At 38.1% G+C, this 15,782-nt stretch overlaps 2 protein-coding genes across 2 annotated transcripts; one reads left to right on the plus strand and one right to left on the minus strand.

Annotated features, from left to right (window-relative positions):
* The first annotated feature begins 7,340 nt into the window (after positions 1 to 7,340).
* Positions 7,341 to 9,597, plus strand: LOC149008833 (uncharacterized). Its single transcript, XM_089163081.1, has 2 exons — positions 7,341 to 7,830; positions 8,243 to 9,597. Exons 1-2 carry the CDS (start codon positions 7,668 to 7,670, stop codon positions 9,352 to 9,354), a joined length of 1,275 nt encoding a protein of 424 aa, XP_089019207.1. The 5' UTR covers positions 7,341 to 7,667; the 3' UTR covers positions 9,355 to 9,597.
* Positions 9,598 to 13,001: 3,404 nt separating this feature from the next.
* Positions 13,002 to 15,446, minus strand: LHCB5 (light harvesting complex of photosystem II 5). Its single transcript, XM_089163383.1, has 6 exons — positions 15,080 to 15,446; positions 14,849 to 14,933; positions 14,567 to 14,617; positions 14,229 to 14,349; positions 13,592 to 13,726; positions 13,002 to 13,319 (listed from the first exon to the last, which is right to left on the minus strand). Exons 1-6 carry the CDS (start codon positions 15,315 to 15,317, stop codon positions 13,059 to 13,061), a joined length of 891 nt encoding a protein of 296 aa, XP_089019509.1. The 5' UTR covers positions 15,318 to 15,446; the 3' UTR covers positions 13,002 to 13,058.
* Positions 15,447 to 15,782: the final 336 nt, after the last annotated feature.

Consider the following 15,782-nt stretch of genomic DNA (forward strand, 5'->3'; position numbering starts at 1 on the left):
TAAGATGTTAAGACTTGGAATAATCTCCTTGAGGAAAGGGGTAAAGCTCCGTATGTATCAAATTGTTAATTCCTCCCCTCCGACTAGTTTCCCCCCTCCCTTCAGCCAAAAAAAGAGAGAGTATAAAAACGTTTTTATCATTAAAATACATCCAAGACCTACTTGATGACCCCAGAAGAGGGAAAAGGAAAAGGAAATCGAAAAATCCATCAAAGAGCCAGGGGGGGGGGTGTGAGTTAGTTGTATAACGGTTGATTTGGGTTAGTTGAAGCATTGGTGTCCCGTCTGTTTAGAAGCATTTAAATCCGGTCTGCTTTGCTTTGAGGGATCTGTTTCTGGGTACTGCTCATTGACCGACTCACCATCGGATTGGATTTAGGCCCATAACTCTTACCAAAATTCACCGTATGGGCCCCCAAACCAACCAGCAGGTTTTATGAATGTAAACCCTAACCTGAGATGCAATTACCATGGATCTGATTTCAGGTTAGAAGTGGTGCAAAATGATGGTGGATATGGAAGCCGGGCCCGGCCCATAAGAAGAAAGCCCAAAGCCTTTGTCAGTCATGCTACATGTTTGCCCTTAATGATCATGTTTATAAAAAACAGTTCAGTTTTTCTTTTCCTTAAAAAAAAAAAAATAAATAATTACTCAATATTTTAATTAACAAAACTAACTAAAATTTAATTTGAGTTTACAAAAATAAAAAAAAAATATAGTGATTTTTCATGGATACTTTTTTACTCTTAAAACGACCACGCCAAAAGGGAAAAAATCATTATTTCATCCAAAGTGAAAAAATCACTATTTAAAAAAAAAAAAATTCCCTTTGAACTATTTCATCCCATGTTGGTATAAACTATTTTAGGCTACATTTGTTTGCAAAGGTGGGATGGAAAAAAAAAAAACATGTGGGCCTCATGTATAGTGGGGTGAGGGAGAAAGAAAGAAAGAAAAGAAAGGGTTTTGTAGAAAAGTGATAGTGATGGGTCCCACTTTTTACTTTTCAAACTGTTGTATAAAATTTCACCAAATTTGTGAGGTTTTAAAATGGTTAAGGGTGGGAAAGTTGGGCTGCCACATCAACAGACAAGTTTCCTTGATTCAAGGAAGCTTGTCTCTCACTTTCCCACCCCAAGCAACCAAACAATTTACAATTTTGAGATTTAAGGGAAAAGTAAGAAATCTACAATTTTTTCAAGAATTTTCCAACCCCTTTTTTCTCACCCCACTTTAAAAAAATTCCCTTTGAACTATTTCATCCCATGTTGGTATAAACTATTTTAGGGTTTGATACGGGAAAAATATATTTGAATCGGGTCCATTCTTGGTTCGACCCTTGACCCCGGTCGAGGACGAACCGACCGACTTAGGTTCGTACTAATCGGGTTTGAAGATAGCGTGTTAAGGAAGAAACCTTACAGGATCAGTAGGCAAGCACAAGTCTGAAATTCTCGGGATGGATAACCTGTCAGCGACGATTATCCAGCACTCACGGAAGCAGATGATCGTGCAAACTTGGATAACTACCACACCCGCAGCAAACGATTGTGTGATCAAGGGAAGTTGTCCATCACCCCACTAACGGGTCTAACCGTCAAGATCTGACTGTCGCCAGAAGAAGACTCGATCGTGTTCAAAGGACGAGATTAGAAGGTACACACTATATAAATCATAACTCTACGATGAAGAAAGTAACTGAATTGTACTCCTAGTAATCGTATTCATACTTTAGCTTTGCAATTAGCCAGAACCTTTGTGATCAGTTCATTAACTAACTTAGCCACCGGAGGTGGACTCCTGGCCCCCATGGTCGGGCCACATTTGACGATTGTTTTGCAAGTCATCCTTGAGTGATCTAAGGACTGAGCAGATTTGAATGCATCAGGGTTAAAAGTATCCAAAGGGATGCAAAAGCTATCATTTTTGTTTAGTTTTATAAACTCAATCTTAGTTTTAGCTGATTTTGTTAATTTGAAACATTGGATGGCTAATTTTGTGAAAAGAAACCTAAAAGTAGCAAGTTGATTTGCTACTCTAGATTAAATCTAGAACAATGTACATCAAACAGCAGACGTACGCCGACCGGATCAAGCCATGCAATTTTGACCTAATCAGCAGGATAGTACCAACAATTAATAAATAGTTTATTGTTTTCTCTTTCTCTCTTCAAAGCTAGCTAGCTAGCATGCATACAACTATACAAGAAAACCGAAGACGACGTACGACATAATTCTTATCCTCATCCAGATTGTTGATTATCAAACACGACTCAGCAATTAATAATTTAATCAAAGTTAAATTGATAGTTAAGTTGTCTAACTATGTGGAATTAGATGACAGTGATTAATTCCATATATTCAATTCAACATCTAGTATGTATGAAATTCAATTTGGCACTACTACAACACCCTGGGGCCTGGGGCCTGGATCGGAGTACTAGACTAATATTGTTAGTTAGGACCAATTAATTAACATAGAGATCACCAAAGATCGAATAACAGAACAAGAATTCCTCCTTCAAGACCAATATATATATATATAGGAGTAAGTAAACTTAATATATATATTATATTTATAATATGTCTTTAATTGAGTCTCTCAGAGTCTCTCATAGTGGATCGTGCAAGTCTACATCAGTGATTAACCAACCAATTAACTATGTTGGAAGCTGGCGCATATATATATATATATATATCGCTAATTATGTATACCAAGATTAAGATGAGACATTAATTGATGAACAAGTTTAGTTAATGTTGTTGCCCGTTAATGGTCTTATAAATTGGATAATTAATTAATAATCTATATACCTAGAGATAGAGATAGAGAGATAGAGAGATAGAGATAGCGATTAAGAAAAGAAAAGGAAAATCCTAAAGAGTGGTAGTAGCTCAGATGTCGTGGTCTTATGAGTTACCAACTTACCATTATATGAGTGACTTACGGTACAATATAATATATGGACAACAAAAATATAAATAGAGGTGCCTGTGCCTGTGCCTCATCAGGAAGTTTAATTGTCTAAAACACATTTCTTCTTAGAGATAATTGATCAACTGTACATACTTGACCCTCATTGAAAGCTAAATATTTTAGTTGAGATTAATTGGTGTTAGTTCAAATAAGTAGCTAGGGAATTAGAAGAAAGAGTCAGACAAGGTAATTCTTGAGGATTACATTGCATGACCCCCCACATCATATATACTATTAATTTAAACGTGCACCATTAACATTTGTATTTTCTCTTTTTTTAACTTTTTGAGTTAATTGGTATAATATATTAACAAGTTTGCACACACTTACACACCAACAATTTATAATTGTCCTCAATGGCTATTGGAGTGTAGCAAACAGTAAGAGGTAACTAGTACGTGAGAGACTTATTCTTATCCCGACCAAAAAAAGAAAAAAAATTAAAGAAGGTAAAAAGGCGCTAGAGGGAGGAATCCGGCCCCAACCCAGATGGATAGAGATGAATGGGTGTGATGCATGGGGCATGCAGATGAGCGATGACGGTTGCTTATGCGGGTTAATTAATTTGTTGGTTAATTGGGTAAATTAACTAAGTTGTTATATATATAGCTAGGAGGAGGAGGAGGAGGAGGAGGAGGAGTTGGTTTTAAATTTAAAGAAATGGATGTTGCGTTGTGCAAGTAACGTACTGGAAATACATATATTGCTATTTGATCTTACATCTGAAAACTATTTGAAATCTTATTTCTGATCAATTCTGGTTTATGTGAAATTAAGAGAGCAACACAAACATCAATTTGGTGAGCTTTACATTACATAGCCAGGTAGGGCTACCTATGGGAAAACAAATAATTAATGATAAACCCAAATTAATATATATATATATATACCATATTACTATCTATAAATATATACATATATAATTACACATGAGAGACATGATACATGATGAATTTAAGAAGTTACGTTACTGTTATAGAATGTCCAGAAACAGATGGACTTGTTACCATATATATATATAAAAGCCTTCTTCTGACCATGAACATGGACATGGACTTATCCTTTTCAAAACACCTTTTCCATTTTTTCTTCATCAAATGAGAATTAGCTAGAATGAAAAAAAAAAAAAAAAAAAAAAAAAAAAGGTAATGTATGGTTGTCAATTGAATATATGCAGGGGCTAAAATGACTGAAAATGGACATATATGGTATGACAAGAAACACACAATTTCAAATTTGTCGGCTCCAGCCTCCATGTCCAAACTGTCCCTGTGTCCCACTCACCTACGACCTTATATTATATTATATATATATAATCTCAAAAAATTAAAAACTAATTAATTTGGAGCTGTTTAAACTAATTATGTTTATGCCCTATTTATCAATAATCAGCTATTACATATATAATAGGTTAGAAGTGATAAACAAATATTTATCAAGAAATAGGTTTGGTATATTATAGTTGGTTATTGAGTAATATATAATGGACCCATTTGATGGCTCACCCAAAAACAGTTTCCGGTGTTCTTTGCTATGAGAAACAAAAATATTGGCAAAAAACTAATAAATTGAAAAACTGTTTTATTTAATATTACTTTTGCAACATAAATTGAAAGTATGAAAACTTTTGCTTCAAAAAACACTTCTGACGTAGTAACAATTTCTTGTTATGTTTGTTTTTCAAAAAAGATAATTGGGCACATTTGGTAACAAACCAACCAAAGAAGCCAACACCGAGCAAAGCGGAACCAGAAGGGACCGGCCAGACCGCCGGCCGGGGGTCTCCGGGAAAAACAAACACACAAAAGAATTTAGAGGCCAAGATGTGTCCAACCACGGAATGGTGGACCCCGCTCCGACGCTAAGGGTTGTTGGGCACATTGGGTTTAAGTAAAATAGTTTAACAAAGGATTATTCATGGAATTCAACATTCTAAATATAAGAAACATCAGTACATTAATTCCGTGGTGAATTCAACATGCTATTTAAATGGTGCCCTTTTGTTTTTGTAGTGCTTGCTAAAAACTCTCTCATATTGTGATGAAACTCTTCCATTGATTGCTTCTTCAACCCTAATGATAAGAACATTTGGTTTTTCATCTTCACTATCTCCGATGATTCAAAATTCATCTTCATCTTCATCTTCACAAGTTAAGAAATCAAACGTTCCTTATCATTTAGTTAGTAGTGAAATCTAGGAGAATATGAATTGTTAGAAGAGATAGAAATCTTGAGTTGCAAAATAGAGAACAAAGAAGAAGAGATATTCCATTCAAAGGCGGTTGTCATTTTGGTTGTTTAGGGTTAGACTGGTGAACGGAGAATCTTTTAACCAATTTTTTTTGAATTTTACAGTTGTATAGTATAGTAGGCGTCCACATGCATTGAAGGTTACGTATAAATATATACGGAACGTGTTGGACGCAACGGGTAGAAAATATATTGATGTCGTGGGATATAAAAATCTCGATATTTGGTTAAGAAATCATTTTAGTATGAAAGGTACTAATCAAATTTGAACTTCTACTTTGACATTTCATCCATATATATATAGAAGAGAGAGGAATAAGAAGAAATGAAGCTAAGATAGACGGGCTACCCATATTTCTCTTCTCTTGATATACATATATATATATATGTGGTGCAAACACGGCATGGTATGCATATCAGCATATGGATGGATGATGGATGATGGATGATGGATCCACTACTCCTTCCCTCCCTAGATACCTCTAGCTTTTACGTATGTGTCGTGTTTCTTTTGTTCTTTGCTGCTACAATCTACATGTACGTACCTTCACTCCTAAATTGAAATTACTAAGATCGATATATAGATGAGCAGATAGAAGAGTATTAATTTTACCACCTTTTCAAGGAATCCCACATTGACTTGCCAGGTCGATTGATCCTAAAATATTGGTGCAATCAATTCATCAAAGGAATGGTTTGAGTAACATTTAAACAAACAGTTGGCACATCTGGGTGAGGTGAGGTGAGGTGAGATATTGTAGCATATATGCTGGTGCGATCGATCGATCGATGATCAATTTTAATCTCTCTCTCTCTCTCTCTCTCTGAGATCTCTCAATCCAGAATTAATTCAATATACTGCAATCAATTAACGGGAAAGAAGATGAAATCTTCTCGTTCAATGGTTTTCTCTTCTGATTGATGCAGACAACGTACTTTCCTTAATTGGTTTTAGGGTTTAAAAACGAGTGAGGGGTCCTCCGTCCTTGTAGCAATATATCAGTCGTCTACTCAGATTAATCGGTTCAGCTTCAGGTTAATTTATATATATACCTTGACCTCCAGCCATCCTTTCTCCAACTGATCCATGCATATATATATTCACGGACTGGCCTGGGTTGGGAACTTAATTGGGATATCTATTTATTTGCGAATCAAAAAAAGCACTGGATGGATGATCTTCTGGGTAGGCCTGGGGCACTAGTGCATCTTACACAGTTAATAGTTTACTTGCAGAGAACAATTAAGTCGTGTGTGTGGCTTTTGATTTATTTAATTTTCAACATCAAGAGGTTCAATTTTAGTATATCTATCTATCTCCCAATATATATAAAATTACAAAAATAATCTTGGCAGTTAAATACATGAATGCTTATGTTAATTAGCGATCGATCGATCTATATATATAATTAGTATTTGAGTGAGAGGTACTCATCGCGCGCATCGTCCTGTTAGAAAATTTCATCAGGTAGTTTTGCTTTTTCCCAAAAATGAAAACGAGTATAAGTCGCCAATTAGTTGCAACATGTGGGTGCTTTAAATGCCTTACTACTAATGTCAAGCATAGGTTGAACACAAATTAGGGTTTAGAAATATACCAACTTTCGTCTCTTGCAATAATTAATAAACTTGCCAACCACAGTATAGTGAGTCAGTGAAGTGCATGGAAGCACCAATCATCTTCAAAAGTAGGGAAATCAATTCGGGAAGGAAAACCAAAATCAAGATACCTGATTTATGATGGCTGAAAATAGTATTATATGGGTGTTGGTTGATGCCGAGAGAGAGAGAGAGAGAGAGAGAGAGAGAGAGAGAGAGAGATTGTTGAGGAAGTTAAGAATTAATAGGTGAAGTGGGATTTGAATGGCATATATTTAAACTAAACAGAACAAGTGAGCTAGGCTAGGGTAAGCTAAGGGCTTAATTGGGGCCAATGGGTGAGAAACACGCAAGGAAGGAAACAGTAGCAGATATATAGTCTGATCGTATCGTATTGGGTAAAAACCAACAAAAGTGACTTCTCATCCGCAGCAGCAGCAGGAGAAGGAGGAGGAGGAGAAGAAGGAAATTTTAAGGAGGCTTCAACAAAACCAAACCAAACCAAACCAACCCCTCTCCTTTTCGCCCTTGCCTTTCGGTGCTTCTTATTCTTCTGTCTGTCGGCGTGCTGGGCTGCTGGTCCTTCTTTCCTGCTTCCTTATCATTTTCAAGTTGATCAAGTAGTACTACCCTCGACTCTCGACTCTCGACTCTCGACCATACCATACTGGGGAAGCATCGATCTGCAGTTAGTTAGCAAGCTCTGATCAGCTAGCTGCTGATCAGCCACCTAGCTACCTAGGTCACAACTCACAGACAATTTTATTAACACTTCAAGTCCATGACCTCCATGACCTCCATGACCTCCATGTCCTCCATGTCCTCCATGTCCATGTCCGTGATGGACGAGGATTCAGCTACTGCTGCGGCCAGTGATGATGGGAAGACCGGCTGCCCGCGAGGACACTGGAGACCCGCCGAAGATGAGAAACTCCGGCAACTTGTCGAGCAATATGGTCCTCAAAACTGGAACTCAATTGCAGACAAACTCCAAGGAAGATCCGGTAATATATATATATATACCATACATACATATATACTTGTTCATCAGCATAATTAAGGGAAGAAAAATCTCTCTCTCTCTCTCTTCTCTATTGCATCATCTGGCCACCATCTACTTTTCGAAGCCTAGAATTTGATACCCAACATCCAATGATCCAATCTGTAACCCTATTTTCTCGTGGACTGATCTGAAAGAATTCCAAACTACTAGTTATCCTCACGGCATAAAAGCCCGGAATGAAGTATAACCTTTCAATCGTTGTTTTCATTTGTTTATTTTGTAATCCAAGCTAAGAGTGAGGCAGATCAATATCCCGAATTTCCCTGTCTCTCTCCTGTGAGATTCTACTGAATTTTCCACCTATTCATTCCTTGTACCTTTTTCAATATATTTTTAAAATGTTTTGTTGGCAGGAAAGAGTTGCAGACTGCGATGGTTTAACCAACTAGACCCTAGAATTAACAGAAGACCGTTTACGGAAGAAGAAGAAGAGAGACTACTTGCAGCTCATAGGATTCACGGAAACAAGTGGGCTTTGATTGCCAGGCTCTTCCCCGGCAGAACTGATAATTCTGTGAAGAATCACTGGCATGTCATCATGGCTAGAAGACAGAGAGAACGCTCCAAGCAACTCTATGGCAAGAGAATTAGCAGCTGCAACAGCTACAGCCACAGCCACAGCCACAGCCACGGCCACAATAATAATAATAATAATCTTGTCTTTCGCAACTCAACGACTCAGCTCCACTCCTCCTCGTCCTCCTCCTCCTCTATTGACTTCCTCGGAAATACTACTACCAGTTTTTCAGGCTTTGATAAATCCAAGCAACAGCCACTCCATCTCAACTACAACGTCTCTTCCGGCGAATTACTTGAATTCCGAAACCATCCCAAAGATGGTGTCTTCCAAGCATCATCATCATCGTTGCAATCGCCTAATTGGAATATGAATAATTCATCGTCACCATCGCCGCGCTCTTGGACATTTTCGGGGGGAAGGGGAGGAGGAGGAGGAGGAGGAGGAGGAGGAGGAGGAGGAGGGAGCGACTGCTTCAGTTCATCATCAGCTTCAGGTTCTAGGGTTTGCCTTTTCCAGAGTAAGACTACTACTTCATTACCTGCTCCAGACCATCAGTCGTCGTCTAATTATCATCGCTACTGTTCCAACTCTTCCATATTCTACGGTAGTAGTGGATATAGAAACTTGAATCTTTATTCAGCAGCAGCACAAGGCCTCATAATCCCTAATCACAAAAGAGTCATTTCGCATCCCAGCTGTGCTGCTGGGCACTCCAACCCTAATCATCATCATGCGTATGAAGCTACTTACGGAAGCAGCAGCAGTAACGTGACAGTGAAGAGAGACTCTGTTAAATCATTCGGAGGGGATATTTCAGAAGCCACATTCCCAGCAAATTTTAGAATCATCAGTTCACAGCAAGAACAGGGAAATCACGAAACCCTCCTCATTAAAGAAAATGATGTTCCCTTCATAGATTTTCTGGGTGTTGGTGTTTCTTCCTGAGACACTAGCTTGCTATACAGCTAAATCCTTTTCTATAATTTATAATTATAATAATTTCCTCTTCAGTACTTAGGTACGTATATACTACTCTTAGCTAGTTACAGTTTTTTGGATCTTTATTTCCATACATGTTTATACATCAAATTGTCATCTAATTGATGCATGATAGGATAGGATGATATACGAGTGTAATATCATTTCAGTTCCTCAGTGTAGATGTTCATGATCGATGTTTATGGAAAATTTCTGTTATGGTGATGCTTGACGTACTAACTCTTGCAGTGCTCCTTAATTGTTCAAGAAGCTGCTCATACATGACGATAGTTGCATCACAATTTTTTTTTTTTTTTTAAGGAGTTGATATAGATTATTTTTATTTTAAACTCTAATGGTGCGATGCTGCTCCCAAACTACAACGATGGTAAATCCTCTAGAAGTTATCTTTTCAACCCCACCCATGCAGTCCCATCCTTTGAAAAAAGGAAAAAGAAAAGAAGGGAAACTCCTCTCTGGGGAAAAAAAGAAGAAAAAGAAAACAACATCGTTTACCTACTAAAAAGGAATCGTCTTCCTCTACTCTTTAAAGGTTTTATGTACTTTGATGGTTCATGTATTTTGTAAATGCATATATATATATATATATATATATATATATATATATATATATATATATATATATATCTGATCTGACAGCATAAAAGGAAACCCAAATCAAGTTGATCTAATGAGGCTTATTCGTTTTCATTTTCTGCTGCTGCGGTTGCTGTCGGTGGTGGTGGTGGTGGTGGCATTCGATCCTGCTTGATGATTGAGTTGGAGAAGGGAATTAAGATTGGAGTGTAGACGAGAGGAAGCCAAACTTAGGAGAGAGGAATCATTAAAGCATTGTTCCTGTCATTCCTTATGTAGAACAATATATACATATATAGACTAGAGTTGAGTTTGCTGATCAGGTTAAAGACAAGTTGGATATATCTGTAGTTCATCCAAGCATAGTTTTGGGCATGTATGTTTGATTGTGCTGAATGACTTTTTGGTGTGGAGGCTGGCTGGAAAGGAAATAGCAGGGGTTTTGGTTCAAGTTAGTTTTTGAAAAGTGCGCCACACGTACATACATACATACATACATACATACATGAGCATATAGAATTAATGGATAAACTTGGAGCCAAACAGTAACAACTGATGATTGGATGAAGAATGTGAATTAAGTGACAAAGTAAAGAATTGTAGTGCGATGAGTCATCTCAATTGCCAGCAAGCGCAATTATTAGAATTTTTTTTCCCGGTAAGAAGTTGAAAATCTTCATTCATGAACTCGAAAAGAAATACATACACAAAACAAAGAAAAGAAAGAAATACAAACGATAGATGCATGAAAACACAAGGTTCGATCCGAACCAAGGAGTGAAAATTGATTAAATGTTGTACATGCAGTGGACAAGGTCATCCAGGCTAAGGAATGAGTTAAGCCCAATAAACCCTTAGAATAAGGGTTGTAACACAACCACAACAACAATTAAGCACAAGGGATATGATATACGTATCCTCCATCACAAACGCCCAAAGAGGTGACATGCCACAAGGTCGGAGAGGCAACACGCCACAATGGAGTAGACAAAAGCCACAACGGCAAAAAAACATCGATAGTGACCAGCAACAAGAGACACTCACAACAACAAAGCTTCTAGATCCATGGGAGGCACTTCCAGCTATGGCGTAAAACCTTCAGATCTGCGGAATGCACGACCAGATCTGGCATCTACCTGGTTTTTTTTTTTTTTTTTGTCCTTCTGATAGACTGAAACTTCCATAGGTTAAGGAAAAATAGAAAACATAGAGAAGCAAAGAGAAAGATAACCTCTCTCTCTCTCTCTCTCTCTCTCTCTCTCTCTCTCTCTCTCTCTCTCTCTCTCTCTCTCTCTCTCTCTCTCTCTATATATATATATATATATATATATATATATATATATATATATATAAAATCTTACCTCATCCGTTGGATGTGACTGATGGACATGTGTCCTTCATCCAGAGGAAAATGGAAAATGGATAGTCCATTCCAGTTGTTAAGTGATTCAAAGGATGTATTGAAGTAGATGGATTTTAATAAACATACAAATTAAGCACTTGCTGGCGGCTGCATGATATTGCCAGCCACTAGATCGAGATTCGAGACTTTGCTGCCCTTGGATGGCTATATACATACCTAGGCCACACTCACTGAGTACTTCGATGTGATGCAATTTTTTCCAGTTTTGTACTAGCAGTATGTTGGGTTTGTGATGAAAATCACTTTATCTTTTAGGTTCAAATTTGAACTTGGTGGGTCCCACTTAGTATTAAACATGTGATAGGTGTTTGGTATCATTAAGAGGGCCTTGAGAGAAGTAAATGTGGGTGAGAAAAAGAGAGTTTCTAGTGAGTTCCAATAGGGGTTTTGAGCAAAAACGGAATTGATCTCTTGGGGTCTTCTTCTTCTTGTGGTTTTGCAAGAAAGGGGTTTTTTCTCTCTTATTTTCTTACCATTGTTGCTCCATTGAAGCTTGAACTTGGATTGAAGGGTTTTCTCAAGAGCTTGAAAGTAGAAGAGTATTTTCAAGAAGATTGAGAGATGGTGTGAACGGTTGAGATAACATTGTATTATTCTCAAATCTTGTACTATTTTAGATATTAAAATAGTTGATTCCCTCCCCGTGGATGTAGCGCATCTCAACTATTTCGGGTTAGTAAACCACGTAAAATTCTTGCATGTTATTTTCATTTCTTTCATTCTTGTGATAATTTGTTATTATTTTACTTGATTTATGATTGTCTTTAACATATTTGCGTAAGATCCTTGGTTTATTTTGTTCCTTTAGGTGATTCATTCAATTATTCGGATCTTGGATTGAGTCTTGTCTTCTACACAGTATATCCATCTATTTGTACTTTGTAGGTGAACCACTTAGATGAATTATCATGCATGCTTAATTAGGTATAGAGGTACTACTACTACTACTACTACTACTACTACATACTACTAAGCTTTAGCTTTAAGCCATTGAGATGAGAATGAGATCCCCCGCAAGGTGCTACGAGAATCGAATCAGGGTCAGCTGTTGTACCTTTGATTGACAGTAGCGCAGGGGTTGAGAGTCAAAAGAGAGGTTTTGGGCCGAGAATTTTTCACCAACTACTTTGAGGCTGACCTAGGTCATTCCAATTATCGTTTCTCACCATCGTAGCCTAGCAGCAGCAGCAGCAGCAGCAGCAGCTTATTTTTATCGATCAGGGCTAGCTGCTTATGTAAATAATATACCTGAAATCCCTTCTCAATGTTCTCATTAATTAATTGTAAGTTCGTCAACTCAAGTGGGCGTGCATTGGCATTGTGCCCCGGCCGGTAACTTACAGATACACCAGCGACACTATCCGTAATTAATGTTTACTAGCTACCTAATTAGCTAGTGCTTCTTAACTGATGAACCTAATTAAGAAAAGCATAAAACATTCAAATTAAGCAATGTTTATACTCGTACGTACGTGATGGTGATATCGATCGAAATGCAACTGGCCAACTGCAAAGATTAGAGTCAGTCAGAACTCAGAAGCTGGCTAGCCTTGGAACTTTGTCATTAAATTAATTATTATACTACATTTGTGGGTGCGTGCAAGAAGCCAAGAATATATTAATTAATTAATTAAAAAGATCGACAAAAGAATCACAGGGTTGGAGCCCTTTCAACCGATCCAGAAATCACCGTGAGGATGTTGTTACCAAAGGGATCACTGAGATGGGATGCCAGGTTCTCAACAGGACCTTCACCAGTCACGTAAGCCTGGATGAAGAAACCAAGCATTGCAAACATGGCAAGTCTTCCATTCTTGATTTCCTTCACCTTCAGCAGGGCTGCCTGATCAGGATCATTTGCAAGCCCCAGTGGATCAAATGGACCACCAGGGTGAAGTTTGTCCTCCAGGTTCTGCCAGACACAACAAATTAATCAAACACATGCGCGCCGCATTTCAATTGCATATTAATTATTTGTTATTATAAAAATGTTCTAGCTTAATTGCTAGCTTGCATATATATATGGCAGAAAACCAGCAGCTGAATTAAACAAGCTAAGCTATTACTTCATCCATTAAACGTTATAGAACGTCTGATTTCTTGATCATTTACTTGATATCATCAACTTGGCTAGCTAGCTAGCTTGTGAAACGAAGACACAATTAATTCCGAAACATAACATACCAGACCATTGATGATTCTGTAATATTCAGCACCTCCGAGAAGAACAATTTCAGCAACAACAGCAACCACAAGGTTGATGGGGATGTTTTTCCCAAAATAGTTCAACGTGTTCCCATCAAGGAGAAGAGCTCCTGTCTGTATAAATATATGCACCATCAATAATAGTCATCTCATTACTACGACATTTAGAATACGAATCAAAATCAGAATCAGTTGACGAAAAAAGAGCTTCATTGCAATGGAACCATAAGTTGACCTTCCCAGGCCGCATGAAGAATTACAAAATGCCCTAGTTCAGGTGGACAAAATTACATTAGCAGAGCAGCTTCAGCGACAAGGCTTGGCACGAGGGAGTTGCACAAAGAAGAGAATGAAATTAAATTGCCCAAAGAATTTAAAATACAATGTTCAGATATCGAGGATCAAAGAGCAAGCTGGCTGCTTGTGAAATATCCACACAGATCTTGTTCTTTGAGCGATACCAAACACATACTGAACCAAGACAAAATAGCTAGGAATATACAATTTGCTGTGCACTATAAGGTGGAAAGGTAATGCAACGGCACAGAGAAGAATCAAATGACGGTTTCAATTTTGTGCAAGATATTTAGAGGCTTAATTAGAGCTACATATATACCTTGAACCAAACAGCTTCAGGGCCACAATTTGCACCAAACTTGTTGAAGGCCTCTGGGATGATGAAGCCGGCGGCACCAAGCATTGCCCATCGTGCATGGATGAGTTCATATGCCTGATATCTGCAGTGATACAAAAATAACCAAAAATTAATTAATTGCGAAGGAAAGAGACAGGGTATTTTATTCTAGCAATAACTAAAAAAAAAAAAAAAAAAAAATGCTGTACGAATACACATGAATTTGGACAACAAACACACAAACGCAGAACAGTAGTAATTCAGTGAATGTAGAGCAGAATTAGAATTAGAATTAGAATGAAAAGTTGAAGTTGACTTACTTGGAGAAATCTTCAGGTTTTTTGCTGAGACCAAAGGGATCATAGCCATAGCTGCAAAGGAAAACCAAGAACATTCATAGGATAGGATGGATCCACGGTATGAAATTGAGCATTAAGTAGGAAAAGAAGAAAAAAAATATATTAATATCTATAAAATTACTTCACTACATGTCTGTGTCAGGCCTGCATGGCCAAACAAGTTTCATCCTACGACCCAGCAGCAATAACACTTGAATTTTGAATTTTGATTGGTACAAACAATTAATAGGGTTGGAACCTTACTCGCCGGGAACTTCACCGTTGAGGTATTCAGGAACCTCGGATCTGTCCAAGAGACCCTCCGGCAAGAAAATCCTTCTGTCAGGACCTGAGATGCAAGTATTCATCAGGACTCATTGTTAACATGCAGGAGCACAGGACAGGACAGGGTAACTAGCATGACATCAATGGGTTGTTGTCGAAGAATGTGAAATTTTCATTTGATTTTTGCGAAGAAGGGGGAGTTTAACTTACCATACCACTTGGCCAGCTCTTCGTTGACTGGAGAGACAGCAGCTGGTTTGGGCTTGGGCGGTGGCGCTGCCTTCTTTCTGGAGAAGAGCGCGACGGTCTTGAAGGTGGCCGGAGTAGACGGCGTCGGAGGAGGAGCTGATGAGCGTACGGCTGGGCCTGTAAAATTGCTCAGAGGGCTCCCCAGCATCTCCGAGATGCCAAGAGAGGCGGACGCCGTGGACGCTGCCAGAAACGCCATCTATATATATGCGATCGTATTCCTTCCTGTGCCGTCGGCAAGGAAAAACAAGAAGAAGAGGGCTCCGATTCGATTCGATTCGATTCGAATGTGGTTATCCAATTCCAATCTATCTCATCTATTATTTAGTCTTAGTAGTGGAGAAACGAAATAATCAGATCCTTCCATCTGGTCGGAGTGGATAGGGTTGGGTCTGCCACGTAGGATTTTGATGCTCCTGCTTCTGTATTCTGATTGGCCACTTTGGACGATGCTCTCTTATCAAATCCAGTGATGAAATCTGATGATAGGAGGATCTTATGGTATTACTCTGATGACGTGGATCCTTGCTCCCTCACGTTATTGGATCCCTGTGGATAAAGCGTTACACTGCACCATTTTTTAATATTTTTTATTCTCTCATAAGGTATATATCCTATACATACGGATCTACTCCTTACTCTTTACCCTCTAATATAAAATACT

Source organism: Hakea prostrata, chromosome 7 (assembly GCF_041222555.1).
Source record: "Hakea prostrata isolate BN-2017 chromosome 7, UWA_Hpros_2, whole genome shotgun sequence".
NCBI classification, from domain to species: Eukaryota; Viridiplantae; Streptophyta; class Magnoliopsida; order Proteales; family Proteaceae; genus Hakea; species Hakea prostrata.

Coding starts and splice junctions, on each gene's coding strand:
- LOC149008833 (XM_089163081.1), top strand. CDS start 7,668: ATGGACGAGGATTCAGCTACTGCTGCGGCCAGTGATGATGGGAAGACC. Junction 7,831..8,242: donor CAAACTCCAAGGAAGATCCG/GTAATATATATA, acceptor TTTTGTTGGCAG/GAAAGAGTTGCAGACTGCGA.
- LHCB5 (XM_089163383.1), bottom strand. CDS start 15,317: ATGGCGTTTCTGGCAGCGTCCACGGCGTCCGCCTCTCTTGGCATCTCG. Junction 14,350..14,566: donor AAACCTGAAGATTTCTCCAA/GTAAGTCAACTT, acceptor GTATCACTGCAG/ATATCAGGCATATGAACTCA. Junction 13,727..14,228: donor CTGAAGCTGTTTGGTTCAAG/GTATATATGTAG, acceptor ATATTTATACAG/ACAGGAGCTCTTCTCCTTGA.